The 18,009-nt window shown below is 47.4% G+C and overlaps 1 protein-coding gene across 1 annotated transcript; it reads left to right on the top strand.

The window, feature by feature from the left end:
- The first annotated feature begins 595 nt into the window (after positions 1–595).
- Positions 596–973, top strand: LOC149447452 (paraneoplastic antigen Ma1 homolog). The gene has a single exon (XM_089652594.1). It carries the CDS (start codon positions 596–598, stop codon positions 971–973), a length of 378 nt encoding a protein of 125 aa, XP_089508720.1.
- The last annotated feature ends 17,036 nt before the right edge of the window (positions 974–18,009 follow it).

Below are 18,009 nucleotides of genomic sequence, written 5' to 3'. Positions count from 1 at the left end.
TTCAGATTTGTTTAAATTTATTATTATTGTAATTCAGAAATTTGGATACATCCAAACCTCTGAATAATGAAAATTTTGTCTGAATTTTGATTCGGAATGAAACGAACTGCACATGTCTAATGGGGACTGAGCAGGTTAAAGAGTCATGGCAGAGAACAGAGGACCCATCATCACCAGCGGCTCCTTCGGGGGGTAATGAGGGCTTGTCCGCGATACATTTGTTCTATAAGCAAGTTACCAAGATAACAAGCCAGAGACAGCCAACATGGATCCTGCTGGCACAATGTAAAATAGTCAAATGGAATCAAGCTTAGTGGCTGCTATGCCCAGAAACACATAGGTGGAAGATCAGATCCATCAAGCCATAAGGGCACTAGTTCCTGATCAGCGAGTGTTCGTACTGGACATGGAAACGAATTGAGTCATCTCTCACACCTATATACTCTTAGAATGGATAAGGGAAATTCACCAGAGCCTGAAGTGGCTGGACTTTGTGAAGAATAGTTCCTTTCCCTTTAAGCATGGGTATAGGAAATTGAGGTTCTTTTCAGGAAGAATTCCCATCCCATCCAGAGAAGAGAACTTTGAAACATGAATGGATCAAGCCTCTAAGGCACTAGAGGAGTGGGAGATCCCAGAGGACCTAAAGAAGCAAAGAGTCAGTGAGAGTCTGAGGGGTCCAGCTGCTGGAGAGATTTGTAATCTAAAACTGGGGAAACAGAACTGTACAGCCTCAGACTACATTGAGGCACTATATGCTGTGTTTGGGAAAGTAGAGAAACTTTTTCATCTCAGGTACCAGTTTCAACACTCCTGTCAACACACAGGGGAGAAACTCTCTGACCACATAACCCAAGTGGATAAGATTCTGCATCAGATCATCCAGAAGAAAGGGATAGAGCCACAAGATGCCAACAGCGTCCGGCTCGACCAAACATTACAGGGAGCCATCCAAACCTTCCCATTGTCCTAAAATTTATTCTGATGGGCTTAAGAAATACTCCAACCTAGTCATAAAGGAAGAGGCTTTGATGAATGAGAAAAATCAAAATTCAAACACTAGATCAAAGCAAACACTCAAGAAAGAGGAGGTCCTCATGCACCCTGCTGAGGCTGGAGAGCACGTCTCAGAGAACGAGGACTAGTCTGAGTATGAATCAGGTGTTGAAAAAGACCACATCTCAAGCACTGTCTGAAAAGTAGAGACTGGGGTCAGAACATGCTGTGGGAGTCAGGGTGGCTACTTCAGTGGAGATTAACTCAGAAATAGCTGCAATGAAAGTGGAAGCATCCTAACTAATGGAAATTGTGAGCCTGCTAGCAGGAAGAATCAGTGAGCAGCTTGGGAAGATGATACACGTCACTCCTGCTGAGCAGTCAGAAGATTCTGTTATCTTCTACAATTTTGGAGGTGTAGGCCACTACAAACATAAATGGCTAAGACTGTTGAAGGGAGAAGAGCACCAATAGAGGCCACAGAGAAATTGCAGAGAGTCGGCCAGGTGCCTTACTACGTCAGCCAGCTTCCGAACCTGAGTCACTAAGAGATGTTCCTTCTGACTCCTCAAAAATAGGATTGGAAATGCCTGTTCCTATATCAAGTCACACTGTTGAATAAAGGGGTAATCATCAGTATTCAAGACCTTATCTTAAGCATCATTCAGGGCACTGTCCAATTGACGAGGCCTGCCAGATCAGTCAATAAAACCCAAGTTCCTGACAAATGAATAGGCCGTTTCCCTATAGTACCAGTGTTGGCGGAAGGGATTTACATAAGAGCTCCTCTTAATTCAGGCGTTCAAAGACTTTGCTGACTAAAGACTTATACAACAAGCACTTTAAATACTATATATGCCTCTAAAAAAGTTGGAATACTTAGACATCCAGGGCATCAGAGCAGAGAAATACCCCTGTGACGGTTACTTGCAGATCAAGTTGTCATTTATTGAACCAGCTGTTGAGTAATCTGTAACCCTTGACACACTGGCCGCTGTGTGTTCTTAGAAATCAAGGCCCATGAGTAATCCCATGATCATAGGGATGAACACAAGGTTCGTGAGTCAACTCTTGGCCCCTGTTGCTCCCAGAAGTGGCTCACAGGACAGCGTTGTCCTTTCCACCAGCCAAGAGGAAGCAAAGAGCAAGAAGGGCGATCCGCCCATCCAAGAGACTGTACCATGCTGCATTTTGTTAGAGATTCAGGAAAGTTGTCTTTACTACCCAAGGACTGATGAGATGCCAAACTTCCCCACTCCAGTTTCAAGGAAAGGTGGCTCTGGCTCACCCCCTGACACATCTTGGTGGGCCTTATCAGTATTAGTGGCCTGTGGGTATGGAAACCCTATGGGTATGGCAACCCCAGGATGTTTCCTTGCCAGGTTCCTGTTTAAATGCTAAATGTTTAATTTTGTATCTTTACTAACCAGCTTTGCCCCCTATTGTATCAGTAAAGCTATGTACCAGGTTATAGACATTTATGTGTTATTGGACTCAGTCCTTCCTGTGTGGGATCAAAGGTTCGTTGGTGGGGAGAGAGTGTATCTGGGTGTCACTCACCAGCTGTGTGTTTCTGTGCTGCTCTCCTCTCCAAACACCCCCCCTTCCCCACCAGGTGTGCTGCAGGCTTTTCTTTTCTCTCCCCTCACCATTGTGTGTCTGAGTTCATGGGAAGCTGGGACTTCAATGCATGTGTACAGCTGCAAGGTTTCTATTATGGAGGATTTTAACTACCCAGCAATTGACTGGAGTAATGGTACTGCAGGAATAGTTAAAGGCCAAATATGTTTTAACCTACTACAGGACAATTTTATGGTACAGTTCATAGAGGCCCAAACTAGGCATGATGCTCTGCTGGACCTGGTAATCTCAAACCATGCAGACTTTATAACGAATGTCCATATAAAAGAACATCTGGGTAGCAGTGACCATAACATGATTTAATTTATTGTTAGCTGTAAACAGCAATCACATACGGGAAAAATAAAAACGCTCAATTTTAAGAGAGCTAATATCCCAAGGCTGAGAGCTACTCTCTAAGACTTAGACTGGGAGGGAATATTGGCACCAATGAACACAACACAGAAATGTGAGTTCTTCAAAAAGACTGTATGTGAACACACTGCAAAATATAATCCCATGGGCAACAAGTTGAAAGGCTAAAAATAAAACCTATGTGGCTTATGGCCAAAGTTAAAAAAGCTATAGATAATCAGAAAAGAGCTTTTGTTAAGTATAAAGTATAAAAATGAAGGAACGCTATCATTGTTTAAACATTACAAAGGATATAACAGAATATGCAAAAATGAAATAAAGGCTGCAAAAATTGAAAGGACAGATTGCAAAAGATAACAGGACCAACCCCAAAAACCTCTTCAAATATATTAATAGTAAAAAAGGTCAGGTCCGAGCATGTAGGCCCTTTACAAAATAATCTAGAGTGGGTGACTGGGGACAAAGAGAAGGCAAATTTATTAAATACTTTCTTCAGCTCTGTGTATACAAAGGAGCATGTCCATAATGGGCATGGTATTGACACAGCTCCAGATGATCCACATTGGCTCACAATTGATATGATCCAAAAATATTTAGACAGAATAAAAGTAAATAAAGCACATGGACCAGATGGCATACACCCACGGGTCCTTAAAAAATTGAGCTCTGTCATTTCAAAGCCATTGTTTCTAATTTTTAGGGACTCCTCAATCACTGGCATAGTACCATTGGATTGGCGTAAGGCCAATGTGGTGCCAATATTTAAAAAGGGGTTAAAATCTTTACCAAGTAATTATAAGACCTGTTAGTTTAACTTCTATAGTTGGGAAGGTACTGGAGAGTTTAATAACTGTGTTGATCCAGGGAATATCCGATTGCCTCTTGGGGGATCAGGAAGGAATTTTTTCCCCTGCAGGAGCAAATTAGATCATGTTTTGCTGGGTTTCTTTGCCTTTCTCTGGATCAACTGAGGGTGTAGGATTGTAACTTTTTTTTTTTTTAATGGTTGAACTGGATGGACTTTTGTCTTTTTTCATCCAGACTAACTAAGTAACTATGTAATAAAAGACCACACAGATGAGTTCTTGCTGGAAAGAAAATATTTTAGGCAACAGACAGCATGGATTCATGAAAGACAGAAGTTGTCAAACAAATTTGATTTCTTTTTATGAGGTGAGCAAAACCTTGAACGGAGGGGTGGCGGTGGACGTGGTATACTTGGATTTTGCAAAAGTGTTTGACACAGTTCCCCACACATGGCTAATGTGCAAGGTAAAGTCTACAGGCTTGGAAAAATCCCTATGTAAATGGATAGAAAACTGACTAAAAGATTGTATTCAGAGAGTATTGATTAATGATTCATACTCTGAATGGTCTAGGGTTGTCAGTGGTGTACCCCAAGGTTCAGTGTTGGGACCATTACTTTTTAATATATTTATAAACTATATAGGGTCTGGGATTAAAAATACCATTTCAGTGTTTGCAGATGACACCAAGCTGTGCAGTGGAATAACATCCTTTCAGGATGTCCCCAACTTACAAGCCGACTTCAATGCACTGTGTAATTGGACAACTATGTGCCAAATGAGGTTTAATGTTGATAAATGTAAGGTTATGCACTTGGGAGCTAAGAATATGCATGCATCATACATTCTAGTGGGGTACAATTGGGGGAATCAACAGAGGAAAAGGACCTGGTGTCACGATCATGGCGTCAGACCCCAGCCCTTTTCACCAAACTCGCGATCGAAGGACTAGCCAGTCTAAAACCGCAATGTCACGTGCGTAACAATGCCACACCCAGCTGCACCCTGTACAACGATTTTCCAGCTAATTGGACCACAATCGATGTACTGGCAGCCTGAGCGATTGTTACTGGGTCAGGTTAATTAAGCAATTAACCCTTCACACTGCCACCACCTCCTTTTTGTACAGAGAAAGAGAAAACTCAGCGATATCAGTTATAACACTATAATGGTTGAGGTAATCGTCTGTATAACACGGTTATACAGAGGGTTAAACAAACACCGTAGCGTTCTCTTTAGAGACAGGAATTCGTAAATTGCAATACAGAGCTATAGAAACAGTTCAACGCTTTCAGAAGGAAAGATTTATTACTAAAAAGGTCAAACGGGTGCAATAAAAAAATTTACAGAAAAAGATGTAACTAAGATATATATATAAATATACAGAGACCAACAGCACAGCAAAGAGATATCAGAGAGAGGTTAAAGGGTTAAGGTACTTGCCAAAGTCCTGGGTTAGCAGATCCAAGTTTCAGAGCGAAAGGGCACGGGTCTCCCCATGTGGTACTGATGTTAAATGGGAGATGTCTTCAACTTTACTCTCTTAGGCCTGACAGCCCATTTTGTATTTCCCAGCAGGGGGTGTCTCTGAAGTCAAGGATCAATACCCCGTTTAGGGCGTGGAGGTGTGGGCGGATACCTCAACTAGAGCCAAAATCTCTCGTAACTCATATTTTGGCCCATAACTTTCCATCTGCACAAGTGACATTCCACCTGTGGGTAGATTATTATGCAGACATGTCTGAGGATTGATTAGATATGAATTATGAAATTCTACACTGAACGGTTCACGAGATCTATTTTTCGACTTTCCTATGTATTCAAGACAAGGCAAGTAACCCATCAAATTGTTCGTCTTCTCTTAGCCAGTCTGACGATATGTCTGGTTTTTATGTAAGTCTCTCATATTCCAAGATATGAGACACAGGGGAAAAATGGATTTTGAAAAGTGTTTATCTGATTTGTGCTTCGTTGGAATGCCTTGAACTCCTGGGAAGTCTCTGTTATCTTTTTACGAGGTGTTAAATGGCCCAGGTTGCTCAGACAACCAGGCACCTTGCTCAGAGAGGTGTTTTATAGCTCTGGGCTCCCTGCTGTGCTCTAGTCTGCCTGTGACCCTTCCAACACACATATGACCCTGTGGATTAACAGAGAGGAAAGGGGGAAAAATGAGGGACAACATGGAGATTCTTAACAAAATGGAGGATTGCGTCAGTCTCTGGGTATACGCTGTTACACCTGGGAGTTCTGGTAGATCACAAGTAGAGATGAGCGAATCGAAGTATCCGAAGTGGAATTCGAGTCGAATATCGGAAAAATTTCGATTCGTGCCGAATCCGAAAAATAGCCTAATTCGGACGCGCGAATCGAAATTTTTCAGAAAATGGCGGCTGACATGTGCGGCGACGGAGCGGGGATGTCTGGGAAGGCGCGCAGACAAGGCGCGCTGACCCATAATGCATTCCTCAACTACATGTGATCGCATCAGCCTATCAGCAGCCAGCCAGCCAGCACTGTGTAATGGTCGAGCTATAAATAGCGGCCATTTTGGAATTCTTCATTTGCCTGCAGTTATTGAACAGAGGCAGACCGCTCTGTACTAGGGACAGGGACAGAGTTAGGGCCACAGAAACGATAATTGGGGACAGAGAAAAGTTACTTAGGGACAGAGAACCATTACTCAGGGACACAGACTTGTTAATGAGGGCCACAGAATCGTTATTTAGGGACAAAGAAACGCTAGTTAGGGCCACAGAATTCATAATCAGGGACAGACAGAATTGTTACTCAGTGCCAGAGAATTGTTACTTAGGGCCACAGAAACGTTATTAGGGCCACAGAATTGTTACTCAGGGACAGACAGAATTGTTACTGAGTGCCAGAGAATTGTTACTCAGGGACAGACAGAATTGTTACTGAGTGCCAGAGAATTGTTACTTAGGGCCACAGAAACTTTACTTAGGGCCACAGAATTTTTACTCAGGGACAGACAGAATTGTTACTGAGTGCCAGAGAATTGTTACTCAGGGACAGACAGAATTGTTACTGAGTGCCAGAGAATTGTTACTTAGGGCCACAGAAACTTTACTTAGGGCCACAGAATTGTTACTCGCACAGACACAGAATTGTTACTCGCACAGACACAGAATTGTTACTGAAGGCCACAGAACTGTTACTTAGGGCCACAGAATTGTTACTCGCACAGACACAGAATTGTTACTCGCACAGACACAGAACTGTTACTGAGGGCCACAGAACTGTTACTTAGGGCCACAGAATTGTTACTCGCACAGACACAGAATTGTTACTCAGGGCCACAGAACTGTTACTTAGGGACAAAGAAACGCTAGTTAGGGCCATAGAATTCATACTCAGGGACAGACAGAATTGTTACGGAGTGCCAGAGAATTGTTACTCTGGGCCACAGAAACTTTACTTAGGGCCACAGAATTTTTACTCAGGGACAGACAGAATTGTTACTGAGTGCCAGAGAATTGTTACTCAGGGACAGACAGAATTGTTACGGAGTGCCAGAGAATTGTTACTCAGGGCCACAGAAACTTTACTTAGGGCCACAGAATTTTTACTCAGGGACAGACAGAATTGTTACTGAGTGCCAGAGAATTGTTACTCAGGGACAGACAGAATTGTTACGGAGTGCCAGAGAATTGTTACTTAGGGCCACAGAAACTTTACTTAGGGCCACAGAATTGTTACTCACACAGACACAGAATTGTTACTCGCACAGACACAGAACTGTTACTGAGGGCCACAGAAACTTTACTTAGGGACAAAGAAACGCTAGTTAGGGCCACGGAATTCATACTCAGGGACAGACAGAATTGTTACGGAGTGCCAGAGAATTGTTACTCAGGGCCACAGAAACTTTACTTAGGGCCACAGAATTTTTACTCAGGGACAGACAGAATTGTTACTGAGTGCCAGAGAATTGTTACTCAGGGACAGACAGAATTGTTACGGAGTGTCAGAGAATTGTTACTCAGGGACAGACAGAATTGTTACTGAGTGCCAGAGAATTGTTACTTAGGGCCACAGAAACTTTAATTAGGGCCAGAGAATTTTTACTCAGGGACAGACAGAATTGTTACTGAGTGCCAGAGAATTGTTACTCAGGGACAGACAGAATTGTTACTGAGTGCCAGAGAATTGTTACTTAGGGCCACAGAAACTTTACTTAGGGCCACAGAATTTTTACTCAGGGACAGACAGAATTGTTACTGAGTGCCAGAGAATTGTTACTCAGGGACAGACAGAATTGTTACTGAGTGCCAGAGAATTGTTACTCAGGGCCCCAGAAACTTTACTTAGGGCCACAGAATTTTTACTCAGGGACAGACAGAATTGTTACTGAGTGCCAGAGAATTGTTACTCAGGGACAGACAGAATTGTTACTGAGTGCCAGAGAATTGTTACTTAGGGCCACAGAAACTTTACTTAGGGCCACAGAATTGTTACTCGCACAGACACAGAATTGTTACTCGCACAGACACAGAATTGTTACTGAAGGCCACAGAACTGTTACTTAGGGCCACAGAATTGTTACTCGCACAGACACAGAATTGTTACTCGCACAGACACAGAACTGTTACTGAGGGCCACAGAACTGTTACTTAGGGCCACAGAATTGTTACTCGCACAGACACAGAATTGTTACTCAGGGCCACAGAACTGTTACTTAGGGACAAAGAAACGCTAGTTAGGGCCACAGAATTCATACTCAGGGACAGACAGAATTGTTACGGAGTGCCAGAGAATTGTTACTCTGGGCCACAGAAACTTTACTTAGGGCCACAGAATTTTTACTCAGGGACAGACAGAATTGTTACTGAGTGCCAGAGAATTGTTACTCAGGGACAGACAGAATTGTTACGGAGTGCCAGAGAATTGTTACTCAGGGCCACAGAAACTTTACTTAGGGCCACAGAATTTTTACTCAGGGACAGACAGAATTGTTACTGAGTGCCAGAGAATTGTTACTCAGGGACAGACAGAATTGTTACGGAGTGCCAGAGAATTGTTACTTAGGGCCACAGAAACTTTACTTAGGGCCACAGAATTGTTACTCGCACAGACACAGAATTGTTACTCGCACAGACACAGAACTGTTACTGAGGGCCACAGAAACTTTACTTAGGGACAAAGAAACGCTAGTTAGGGCCACGGAATTCATACTCAGGGACAGACAGAATTGTTACGGAGTGCCAGAGAATTGTTACTCAGGGCCACAGAAACTTTACTTAGGGCCACAGAATTTTTACTCAGGGACAGACAGAATTGTTACGGAGTGCCAGAGAATTGTTACTCAGGGACAGACAGAATTGTTACTGAGTGCCAGAGAATTGTTACTTAGGGCCACAGAAACTTTAATTAGGGCCACAGAATTTTTACTCAGGGACAGACAGAATTGTTACTGAGTGCCAGAGAATTGTTACTCAGGGACAGACAGAATTGTTACCGAGTGCCAGAGAATTGTTACTCAGGGACAGACAGAATTGTTACTGAGTGCCAGAGAATTGTTACTTAGGGCCACAGAAACTTTAATTAGGGCCACAGAATTTTTACTCAGGGACAGACAGAATTGTTACTGAGTGCCAGAGAATTGTTACTCAGGGACAGACAGAATTGTTACGGAGTGCCAGAGAATTGTTACTCAGGGCCACAGAAACTTTACTTAGGGCCAGAGAATTTTTACTCAGGGACAGACAGAATTGTTACTGAGTGCCAGAGAATTGTTACTCAGGGACAGACAGAATTGTTACTGAGTGCCAGATAATTGTTACTCAGGGCCCCAGAAACTTTACTTAGGGCCACAGAATTTTTACTCAGGGACAGACAGAATTGTTACTGAGTGCCAGAGAATTGTTACTCAGGGACAGACAGAATTGTTACTGAGTGCCAGAGAATTGTTACTTAGGGCCACAGAAACTTTACTTAGGGCCACAGAATTGTTACTCGCACAGACACAGAATTGTTACTCGCACAGACACAGAATTGTTACTGAGGGCCACAGAACTGTTACTTGGGGCCACAGAAACGTTAATCAGGGACACAGAATTGTTACTGAGGGTCACAGAACTGTTACTTAGGGCCACAGAATTGTTACTCGCACAGACACAGAATTGTTACTCAGGGACACAGAATTGTTACTCAGGGACACATAATCGTTTAATTAAAGAGTATGTCAGACAACATGCAGAGGAGTGGCAGAGGAGGCAATGTTTTAGGAGCGAGCAGACGTGGCAGCAGAGGAAGGGGTCGAGGCAGCACTATTCGCAGCCAGAGGCCAGTGCTCCCGGTGTCATCCAGCGGTCGTGTCTCCACCGACAACCCTGCCGTCGTCGATTGGTTGGCTCGGTCGTCTTCCTCTTCCCAGGTCACCTCTGACACCTACAGCCAACGGTCGGTGGGTACGTCAGACACAACCGTTAGTTGGCATGGCCCGGGACCTAGCCCACTGAAATCACGTGTCCTCTACCTGCCCCTGTCCTTTGGTGTTCCCTCACCAAGCGAAGTATCGCATGCTGTGGGCTCAGCCCCACTGTACAGTGAGGAAGAGCTAACAGAGGGCGGTCAGGAACGGGGGGAGACATCCGCCTTTTCAGCAGCTAGGCGAAGAAGTAGTGGCGAGGAGAGTGGCCCGGTAGCCGGTCTAGAGACAGGTCTGTCTCCTGACCCAGACGCAGCCGAGGGGGCTAGTAGTGAGGCGGAGACCCTACTTGATGATGAGGAGGTTGATCGCACTTGGCAGCCTCGTCGTCATCAGGCAATTTCTTCCGCATCATCAGGAGAAGAGGGTGGCAGCTTGGCAGTGAGCGAAACAGTCGGTGGGTTGCCCAGGAGACAGCAGGAGGGTCGCAGCAGTGTCAGTGGAAGCAGTGTCAGTGGAGCCAAACGGCCACGGAGTAGAGCACCAGCTCCACTGCAGCCTACCACCACGGCCAGTAGTGGTGCCGGTGTGCACGGAGGAAGCAGCAGTCAGCCAGTGAGGAGTATCGGGGGCAAAGTTTCCTACTCGGCGGTTTGGCAATTTTTCGTCAAGCCGCCCGAGGAAGTAAACGTAGCCGTATGTCGACTATGTGGCCAGAAAGTCAAGCGTGGCCAGGGGGCCCATGTTGGGACTATTTGGGCCATGTTGGGACAATGGGAGACCTCCCATTGCTGCTGTCTCCATCGCCACACTCTGCCATGTGCCACTTTCAGGTCTCCTCACACACTGCTGGTGTGTTCAGTTTTTTGACATAGGGTGCTGGCAGATTACGGGCCTCCCATAGCTGCTGCCAGGCCCCTAATCTGCCATAGGCCCCTATATACCGCCTCCTCATGTTGCTGCCAGGTCCAGAGTCTGTCATGGGTCCCTGTACGGCCTCCCATTGCTGCTGTCTCCATCGCCACACTCTGCCATGTGCCACTTTCAGGTCTCCTCACACTGCTGGTGTGTAGAATTTTTTGACATAGGGTGCTGGCAGATTATGGGCCTCCCATAGCTGCTGCCAGGCCCCTAATCTGCCATAGGCCCCTATATACCGCTTCCTCATGCTGCTGCCAGGTCCAGAGTCTGTCATGGGTCCCTGTACGGCCTCCCATTGCTGCTGTCTCCATCGCCACACTCTGCCATGTGCCACTTTCAGGTCTCCTCACACACTGCTGGTGTGTAGAATTTTTTGACATAGGGTGCTGGCAGATTATGGGCCTCCCATAGCTGCTGCCAGGCCCCTAATCTGCCATAGGCCCCTATATACCGCTTCCTCATGCTGCTGCCAGGTCCAGAGTCTCTCATGCCATGTGCCACTTTCAGGTCTCCTCACACTGCTGGTGTGTTGAATTTTTTGACATAGGGTGCTGGCAGATTATGGGCCTCCTATAGCTGCTGCCAGGCCCCTAATCTGCCATAGGCCCCTATATACCGCCTCCTCATGCTGCTGCCAGGTCCAGAGTCTGTCATGGGTCCCTGTACGGCCTCCCATTGCTGCTGTCTCCATCGCCACATTCTGCCATGTGCCACTTTCAGGTCTCCTCACACACTGCTGGTGTGTAGAATTTTTTGACATAGGGTGCTGGCAGATTATGGGCCTCCCATAGCTGCTGCCAGGCCCCTAATCTGCCATAGGCCCCTATATACCGCTTCCTCATGCTGCTGCCAGGTCCAGAGTCTCTCATGCCATGTGCCACTTTCAGGTCTCCTCACACTGCTGGTGTGTTGAATTTTTTGACATAGGGTGCTGGCAGATTATGGGCCTCCTATAGCTGCTGCCAGGCCCCTAATCTGCCATAGGCCCCTATATACCGCCTCCTCATGCTGCTGCCAGGTCCAGAGTCTGTCATGGGTCCCTGTACGGCCTCCCATTGCTGCTGTCTCCATCGCCACATTCTGCCATGTGCCACTTTCAGGTCTCCTCACACACTGCTGGTGTGTAGAATTTTTTGACATAGGGTGCTGGCAGATTATGGGCCTCCCATAGCTGCTGCCAGGCCCCTAATCTGCCATAGGCCCCTATATACCGCTTCCTCATGCTGCTGCCAGGTCCAGAGTCTGTCATGGGTCCCTGTACGGCCTCCCATTGCTGCTGTCTCCATCGCCACACTCTGCCATGTGCCACTTTCAGGTCTCCTCACACACTGCTGGTGTGTAGAATTTTTTGACATAGGGTGCTGGCAGATTATGGGCCTCCCATAGCTGCTGCCAGGCCCCTAATCTGCCATAGGCCCCTATATACCGCTTCCTCATGCTGCTGCCAGGTCCAGAGTCTCTCATGGGTCCCTGTACGGCCTCTCATTGCTGCTGTCTCCATCGCCACACTCTGCCATGTGCCACTTTCAGGTCTCCTCACACACTGCTGGTGTGTAGAATTTTTTGACATAGGGTGCTGGCAGATTACGGGCCTCCCATAGCTGCTGCCAGGCCCCTAATCTGCCATAGGCCCCTATATACCGCTTCCTCATGCTGCTGCCAGGTCCAGAGTCTGTCATGGGTCCCTGTACGGCCTCCCATTGCTGCTGTCTCCATCGCCACACTCTGCCATGTGCCACTTTCAGGTCTCCTCACACACTGCTGGTGTGTAGAATTTTTTGACATAGGGTGCTGGCAGATTACGGGCCTCCCATAGCTGCTGCCAGGCCCCTAATCTGCCATAGGCCCCTATATACCGCTTCCTCATGCTGCTGCCAGGTCCAGAGTCTCTCATGGGTCCCTGTACGGCCTCCCATTGCTGCTGTCTCCATCGCCACACTCTGCCATGTGCAACTTTCAGGTCTCCTCACACACTGCTGGTGTGTAGAATTTTTTGACATAGGGTGCTGGCAGATTACGGGCCTCCCATAGCTGCTGCCAGGCCCCTAATCTGCCATAGGCCCCTATATACCGCTTCCTCATGCTGCTGCCAGGTCCAGAGTCTCTCATGCCATGTGCCACTTTCAGGTCTCCTCACACTGCTGGTGTGTTGAATTTTTTGACATAGGGTGCTGGCAGATTATGGGCCTCCTATAGCTGCTGCCAGGCCCCTAATCTGCCATAGGCCCCTATATACCGCTTCCTCATGCTGCTGCCAGGTCCAGAGTCTGTCATGGGTCCCTGTACGGCCTCCCATTGCTGCTGTCTCCATCGCCACATTCTGCCATGTGCCACTTTCAGGTCTCCTCACACACTGCTGGTGTGTAGAATTTTTTGACATAGGGTGCTGGCAGATTATGGGCCTCCCATAGCTGCTGCCAGGCCCCTAATCTGCCATAGGCCCCTATATACCGCTTCCTCATGCTGCTGCCAGGTCCAGAGTCTCTCATGCCATGTGCCACTTTCAGGTCTCCTCACACTGCTGGTGTGTTGAATTTTTTGACATAGGGTGCTGGCAGATTATGGGCCTCCTATAGCTGCTGCCAGGCCCCTAATCTGCCATAGGCCCCTATATACCGCTTCCTCATGCTGCTGCCAGGTCCAGAGTCTGTCATGGGTCCCTGTACGGCCTCCCATTGCTGCTGTCTCCATCGCCACATTCTGCCATGTGCCACTTTCAGGTCTCCTCACACACTGCTGGTGTGTAAAATTTTTTGACATAGGGTGCTGGCAGATTACGGGCCTCCCATAGCTGCTGCCAGGCCCCTAATCTGCCATAGGCCCCTATATACCGCTTCCTCATGCTGCTGCCAGGTCCAGAGTCTCTCATGGGTCCCTGTACGGCCTCCCATTGCTGCTGTCTCCATCGCCACACTCTGCCATGTGCCACTTTCAGGTCTCCTCACACACTGCTGGTGTGTAGAATTTTTTGACATAGGGTGCTGGCAGATTACGGGCCTCCCATAGCTGCTGCCAGGCCCCTAATCTGCCATAGGCCCCTATATACCGCCTCCTCATGCTGCTGCCAGGTCCAGAGTCTGTCATGGGTCCCTGTACGGCCTCCCATTGCTGCTGTCTCCATCGCCACATTCTGCCATGTGCCACTTTCAGGTCTCCTCACACACTGCTGGTGTGTAGAATTTTTTGACATAGGGTGCTGGCAGATTATGGGCCTCCCATAGCTGCTGCCAGGCCCCTAATCTGCCATAGGCCCCTATATACCGCTTCCTCATGCTGCTGCCAGGTCCAGAGTCTCTCATGCCATGTGCCACTTTCAGGTCTCCTCACACTGCTGGTGTGTTGAATTTTTTGACATAGGGTGCTGGCAGATTATGGGCCTCCTATAGCTGCTGCCAGGCCCCTAATCTGCCATAGGCCCCTATATACCGCTTCCTCATGCTGCTGCCAGGTCCAGAGTCTGTCATGGGTCCCTGTACGGCCTCCCATTGCTGCTGTCTCCATCGCCACATTCTGCCATGTGCCACTTTCAGGTCTCCTCACACACTGCTGGTGTGTAGAATTTTTTGACATAGGGTGCTGGCAGATTATGGGCCTCCCATAGCTGCTGCCAGGCCCCTAATCTGCCATAGGCCCCTATATACCGCTTCCTCATGCTGCTGCCAGGTCCAGAGTCTGTCATGGGTCCCTGTACGGCCTCCCATTGCTGCTGTCTCCATCGCCACACTCTGCCATGTGCCACTTTCAGGTCTCACACACTGCTGGTGTGTAGAATTTTTTGACATAGGGTGCTGGCAGATTACGGGCCTCCCATAGCTGCTGCCAGGCCCCTAATCTGCCATAGGCCCCTATATACCGCCTCCTCATGCTGCTGCCAGGTCCAGAGTCTCTCATGGGTCCCTGTACGGCCTCCCATTGCTGCTGTCTCCATCGCCACACTCTGCCATGTGCCACTTTCAGGTCTCCTCACACTGCTGGTGGGTTCCATTTTTTGTCATAGGGTGCTGGCAGATTACGGGCCTCCCATAGCTGCTGCCAGGCCCCTAATCTGCCATGGGCCCCTGTTGTCGCTTGTTGGCATATTCCGCTCGTTCAGATGCTCCTTCTCCTGCTACTCCTCTTCACGGATTCCGTCAGCAGTCTTTCTTGGAATCCGTTTCCAAGAGACAACAGTTTGCGAGCACGCACCAGACGGTGCAGAAACTGAACGTCCTCCTGTCCAAGTTGCTGCTGCCAGGCTCGTAATCTGTCATGCGCCCCTGTACCGCCTCCTCATGCTGCTGCCAGGTCCAGAGTGTGTCATGGGCCCCCGTACCGACTCCAAATGCTGCTGCCAGGCCCGTAATCTGTCATGGGCCCCTGTACCGCCTCCCCATGCTGCTGCCACGTCCAGATTGTGTCATGGGTCCCTGTACGGCCTCCCATTGCTGCTGCCAGGCCTGTAATCTGCCATGGGCCCCCGTACCGACTCCTCATGCTGCTGCCAGGCCCGTAATCTGCCATGGGCCCCTGTACCGCCTCCTCATGCTGCTGCCAGGTCCAGAGTGTGTCATGGGTCCCTGTACGGCCTCCCATTGCTGCTGTCTCTATCGCCACACTCTGCCATGTGCCACTTTCAGGTCTCCTCACACTGCTGGTGGTTTCCATTTTTGTCATAGGGTGCTGTATGGCCTCCCATTGCTGCTGCCTCCACCGCCACACTGTGGCTCCACACTCTGGTTTTGGCCCCGTGACTGGCCAAATGAGTGAAGTGTGCGGTGATTCTAAGATCGACGGCACTCATCTGCATGTCATACTGCCTGACAGTATTATTTCTCTTCCCCAGCAGACTCCAAGGGCATTTAAATTAAAGGTACAGTGTTCAGCACTAATATTAAGTCTCTCTGAAGCCTAGAAACACCCTTTTTTAAGTTAAATTCACAGCGAATATATTCGACTCGAATCGAAATTTTTCTACGAATTCGCCGAATCAGTCGAATCGAATTTTTGAATACTTCGCTCATCTCTAATCACAAGCTTAATAATTTCATGCAATGCCAAGCTGCAGTTTCTAAAGCGAGCAAAATCCTCTCTTGTATTTAAAGAGGTATAGACTCCAGAGAGAGAGATATCATTTTACCCCTGCGCAAATCATTTGTAACACCTCATATGGAATATGCAGTTCAGTTTTGGGCACCAATTCACAAAAAGAACATTGGGGAACTGGAGAATGTACAGAGAAGAGCAACCGAACTGATAAGAGGCATGGACGAGCTCAGCTATGAGGAAAGATTAGAGGAACTGAATTTATTCTCTCTCGAGAAGAGGAGATTAGGGGGGGATATGATCAACATGTATAATACATCAGTGGTTCATATAGTGAACACGGTGTAGAGCTATTCACCCTCCTGGCAGCAGCCACTTAGATCCAATCAGTGGCAAGAGAATGATATAACAGCACAAAGGACACTGGGGATTGTAGTCCAAACAAGGGTACTCTACAATGGAGGCTAATGGGCTGTGAACTGCGATGTCCTGCTACAAAACGAATGAGAGCACAATGAGACAGGCAGACCAGAGTGGGGAATGAGACTGTGCAGATCTGCTGCTGTGATTTGCGCATAACACCAGGTGAACAGTGTGGGGAAATCAGTGTGATGGACCTGTGTTGTGCTTGCCTACATTGAGGACAGAATTGTGAGAACCCAAGCAAGAGACTGAGTCACAGAGAGTGTTGCTGTGCTTTGGAAACTGAGCTGGGGAGATCTGTTGCTGTGTGCCACTACATCAGAGAGGACCTGATTGGGAGGAATGAGACTTCTGGGACAACTGATTGCCAAGTGTACTGGATCTGATCTGTTGCATACCGGCAGTGGTGAGGGGATTTTCTGGGTTTAACCCCCTTCGGCTCACAATTAATGCCAACTGAGATTATCCATTTACTTAATAGCCATCAGCCATCCATTGTGTACAGTCTTAAAGAGACAGCTATATGTGCACTACCTACAGAGGGGCCCTAGTAAAGGCTGGCAGCAACACTGACCATTAGGTGCCAGATTCTTTAAACACCTCCAGGGGTACCCCTTTGCCAGGAACACATAGGCCTCACCCACTATTGGAGTTGCATGCACAGAGTGCACCCAGGGATATTGTTCAAGTAGCTACTGTTAAGAATTACAGTGAAGTCTTTCTTATGCCATTCATGCTTTCATGGTTGATGCTATTCTTTCTGATACTGTGTAGATTATTGTGAAGGGGCTTAGTCTTACTGCAGCATAAGACAGTTCGTTAACATAACGTATTCTCTTATCCTGTAAATTTGTTCTATACCTTGCATTTGCTTTCCCTTCAATAAAACAGTCACTTTTTTAACCCTTAAAGTGGTTGTAAATCTGGAAAGTTAAATGCAAACAGAACACTAAGGCTGGGTTCACACATATGCGGTGCAGTATATCGCATGTCATTCGCACAGGAACTGCACTGCATTTCTGAGCAAATCACATGCAAATTTTTTGCGGTGCGATTGAAGCCATACATTTTGTATGGCTCAAATAGCACCGTATCCGTACCAAAAAAAGTGCAGGACCCTTTTTTGGTCTGCACTAGAATCGGATCGCATGGGTATTCAAACCCATGCGATCCAATTCTGCACATCGCACCATGTTTTGCGGACCGATTTTGTGGTGTTAACTTAAAAAACACACCCGCAGCGGTTTGCATGAACAGGGTGCGATTGTGATGTGGTGCAAATTCCGCACCGCATAAGTTTGAACCCAAGATAAATCTAATAAAGAACAAAGGCACAAATCATTTGTGCATAGCATGGCAAGCAGAAGAACAGCCTGTCATCTGTAATCCTCCCCGCTCTCCTGATTAAAAAAAAACCCCAACAGCAAAAAAAAAAAAAATGTGGTGCCATGCCTCTTC

The sequence above is a fragment of the Staurois parvus genome, unplaced genomic scaffold (assembly GCF_062004578.1).
Source record: "Staurois parvus isolate SC_StPar_1 unplaced genomic scaffold, SC_StPar_1.0 ptg000686l, whole genome shotgun sequence".
In the NCBI taxonomy this organism is placed as follows: domain Eukaryota; kingdom Metazoa; phylum Chordata; class Amphibia; order Anura; family Ranidae; genus Staurois; species Staurois parvus.
Note: the sequence above shows the minus strand (reverse complement) of the source record. Positions and strands in the feature narration are given on the sequence as shown.